Genomic DNA, 4215 nt, shown 5'->3' with positions numbered 1-4215 from the left:
TCCTAACATCCCCCAGCCACAGTTGTCTTCTGTTGAACCAGTAGCTCAAACCACATATGATCACCCAGCACCCCCACATCCCAACCCTCTGAACCCAGGATTTCCAGCGAGTAGTGCTGCAGAGGAATCAGAGCTGGAAAAATAAGGGCAGGCACTGACCTCCCCTCTCCCGAGCACTGGCCCCATTACACATCTGCAGTCTCTCAGCACTGGCAAGGCCCCAGCCAGGACATGTGGCAAATGTCCCCTTTGGACAGAACCAGCCTTTGCTGAAGGCTTGGAGACACAGGACAAGCCGAGTCTTTCATGAGACACCACCTTAAAGGGAAAAATCCTGAAAGGGCAAACGTGCCCAGCTGGGAAGGGCTGCTGTGGGTGTCCCAAGGCTGCTGGAAAGGGGTGAGAAGGGGAAAGGGACAAGCCATGGGAAGAGCAGAGCACATCAATCCTGCCCAATTCCTGGTGAGAGCATCGTTTGGTGATCCCACCGGCTGGACTCCAGCAAGCACTGGAGCTGCACTTAAAACACCATTCGGGGGAAAGCTCACCGCTCCCCCAAAAGAAGTGCGGAAATCAGCAGCAACCCCCAACCTGCAGAGTTAGGCGATTTTACCACATCCCAGGTTACTGGAGAGCAGCTCCGGAGCCATGCCCTGGTCCCCACCAGTGCACCAGAGCTCTCCCCATTTCCCAGGGAGAGCTCCCCACTGGCTCCAGCGGATATCCAACTGTCCTCGCCCACCCCGCAGGCAGCCCCTCCCCAGGCACCCAGCCTGGCCTTGGACCGTTCCCACACACAGCCTGTCCTCCAGCCTTGACACAGCGCTCCAGAGCGAGACAGCCATTGTAACCAGGCTGGATGACAGCTTTATGAAAAGGGCAGGATACGAGCCCATGAAAAGCCGTCCTGCTGGCTGAAAGCCCCACAAAGAATTGCTTTTGTAGTTTTGTTTTTTAGCTTTCTATCTGCCCCTGCATTTGCTACCCCGGCCAGATGCTTAATAGAATAATGGTGATAAAGCCCCTGTGCGCTGAAGTGGGCTTGGAAATTGCCAGAAATGACCTTGACAAGACAAAACATGAAACAGGCTGGAGACAAGCGAGGGGAAGATGTGAACAGTAAGTACAAGCTGGATCTCCAGCGCTACAACAGAACATCTCCACAAGAAAAAGACTGGAGCTACAAACATCGTCATACAAAACAGGCTCATGTTGATTTAATTTGTGTACAAAACCAGATACAGCTGCTATCACAAGTTTTACCAGGAAAAAGGAACATGTTTTAAACCAAGTTATTGCTAAGAAAGCAGGTGTTTCTCTGCCCTACTAATACACGCTTCTCTGGAGACAGACTGGCTGCAGCTTTGGGCACAGCGTCCCCCAGGCTGACAGCCCCCCTCCCCGTGCTACGGCCAGCAGAACTGTGGGGTCCTTTCCAAAACACCTCCTTACAATTAAAAAATTCTTAGGAAACCAGCAAAAAATATATATATATACATTCTGAGGAGCTGTAAAATTATGTTCACCAAAAATATATTTCTATTTGCCTGTAAACATTCCCCCTGCCACGCTGGCAGCACGAGCTGCTGCGGCGGTGTGCCAGTGGAGCAGGAGGGGGCTCTGCTTTGCCCCCCTGCACATTATCAGCCACACTGGGAACACCAACAGCATGAAGGGTGCTGAGCAGCAGCTTCCCCCCCTCCCTGCACCAGCCATCTCCAGAGAGAACAGCTTTGAAGGTGATTTCTCACAGATGGGATCCCTGGAAATGCAGACTTCTTCACCAGACCAAATGGCAAGTGGTTCAGCATTTTTGAAAGCATTCAATATTTCAAGTCAGTTTGGAGGAAATACTGACAAAGACAACCAAACACCACATTTCCCACTCATCAGCAGCAAAGCTGAGCCTGACTTCTCCCCACTGGTTAGAGCAGCACCACCTGCCCTGTCCCAGCTCCGTGCATCCCGGCAGGGTAGTGCTGTGCTCTGGGTACAGCCTCTCCGGGGGAGCACCACCGCAGGCACCCAGAGCAAACCACCAACCCACCAGCTTGCTGCTGAGCTCCGGGAGCTGTGCATCCCAACACCGCAGCTGTTTCCAGCTCGTTTCATGCTCTCTCCCGAGACCTGCTCCCCCAGGAGCTCAGCAGAGCTGGGCAGGAGCAGCAAGACCAGGCTGCAGGCTGGGCACCACAGGCTGAGCTTGGCTCTGCAGTGGGGAAGGAGAGCCCAGATGCTGAGCCAAGCTCCTGAGCCCTCTCCCCAGGGCACAGAGGGACGCAGGTGGGGCTCTATCTCACCATTCACACTAGGCTGAGTTCCTTAACAGCACCACACAGCCTCCTGCCACCCCTGCTCTGCGTTGCCATCAGCACATTTGTCACGCAGAGGAGCTCCCATCAGCACAGCTGTGCTGCACAGCTCTGGCTGTCATGGCAGAGAGGAGGAAGCAGGGAGCACTTCTCCAGAACACCCATCATGAAAAGCAACCCTGCTTTAGTTCCTATTGCTTCCACCCCAAAAGAGAGGGACATTCCGCAAGAGTCAGAGTTGGCCGTTCCCCAATTCTGTCCCCAGCCGTTTCGCTGTCTGTCCTCCCCTGCTCGCACACATGCCCCAGGACTCAGCCCACCTGCACTGAAGCCCTTGCTGGGCATCCCTCTGGGCTCGTTTCCTGACACATTTCCCCCAGTGAGGTCTCAGCTGCATTCACATCCTCCCCTTGACCAGTTACTCAGAGTCCTCCATGATTCACGGCTCTGGCTCACCATCGCTAGAATACTAATGAGAGAACTGTTGATTTATTGAAGCCCTGATATTTCACCACTGGATTAAACAGTCTATAAAGAATATTTAGACACATTACAGGATTAGAAGAATCCACCTGGGAAGTTCACTTCCTCCTTCCTCCACTCTCTCATAAAGTGACTTTATTTCAAGGGCACAGCACAGAGACACAGCAGAGGTGGCTGGGCATCACCAAAGCCCGATGTATCTTTAGGGACACTGCCTGTGTCCCCCACCACCTCTCCACAGCCCTGTCCCACCTTTCAGTAACGGTACACTTTGATTTGTCTGTTTTCATCCAGTCCTAGCTGAACCAGGCTGGGGCTGCTGCCTTGGGGCTTCTGTGCACCTGGGAAGAGAGGTCTGGCAGGTAGGTGAAGGAAAAACCTGGCTTACAGGAGGGATTAGCACTCGAGAGCACAGCCAGAACAGGTACTGAGGGCCAGGAGCCAGCCCTGCGCACACAGCCTGTATTTAGCCTCCTGCATTCAAGTCAAATGGAATTAAAGGGGGATTATAGGGAATTCAAAGGAGCACGGTGCTCAGGACAGCGTGTGCTATCGGAGGCCTGAGGGATTTGCTGCTAATATCAGTGAACGCTGCAGAGGAGGCACTGACAGCCCCAGAGTAATGCTGTTACAACACCAACCTGGAAGCATCCCTGCTGATAGCACCAAGGTCTCACTCATTTGATCTAACCACATGCTACAACATACTTCAAAGCCCAGACGGAGGGAGGGCTCTCCTGGGGACCCCCAGCCCTCCCTGCCCCGCCACGCAGCCACCCCACGTGCCAGGTCCACACGACTCCAGGAGCCCTCGCTGAGACCCTGCTCCCTCCTGCCTGGCTGCTCAGCAGGGAGTGCCCACAACAAAGCCACTGATGCAGCAGGGGCTGTACCAACAGCACCAAGAGCAGGCCTGCAGCACTAGCTCCCCTGCTTACCCACGGCCTGCTCCACTCTTTCATTCACTTTTTTTTTTTTAAAGTTCTCACAGTACCAGCTCCAACTGCCATGTACCACAGCAGAGCAGTGGCACACAAGAGCATCACGGCAAAACTGGGGGAACAGAGGAGACTGCCTTGCTCAAGTACAGCTCAAAGAACAGACAGGTCCTCGTGATCTAACTGCTACACACCGTACTCTGTTGGGGAACCACACACTAAAATAGAGGCTAAGGCTTCAAAATTGCTGTTCAGGGCTGTAGTGCTCCCCATTCACTCACTTCCTGCTGCCTCAAGATGTAGTGCAATTCAAGAGCAGACCCAGGCAAAGGATACACTTTGGAATCCCTGTCAAAGTCTTCTATCCATTTCTTGCTGCTCTCAATCATGTCTTGGATACTCGTCTTCTCCGACTCACAGCTGTGGAACTGGGAGTGCTGGAACAGCCGCACTTGCTCACTGTTGCACGTGAGAGAAAGAGA

General features: G+C 53.5%; 1 protein-coding gene across 1 annotated transcript in view; it reads right to left on the bottom strand.

Moving 5' to 3' along the window:
• The window catches only part of CEP164 (centrosomal protein 164kDa), a 34371-nt gene that overhangs the window by 3606 nt on the left and 26550 nt on the right, over positions 1-4215 (bottom strand). The window contains exon 29 of the mRNA XM_010077711.1: positions 4070-4192. Coding sequence (XP_010076013.1) covers positions 4070-4192 — 123 coding nt within the window. The remainder of the gene's footprint in view (positions 1-4069; positions 4193-4215) is intronic.

The sequence above is a fragment of the Pterocles gutturalis genome, unplaced genomic scaffold (assembly GCF_000699245.1).
Source record: "Pterocles gutturalis isolate BGI_N339 unplaced genomic scaffold, ASM69924v1 scaffold8028, whole genome shotgun sequence".
Taxonomy (NCBI): domain Eukaryota; kingdom Metazoa; phylum Chordata; class Aves; order Pterocliformes; family Pteroclidae; genus Pterocles; species Pterocles gutturalis.
Note: the sequence above shows the minus strand (reverse complement) of the source record. Positions and strands in the feature narration are given on the sequence as shown.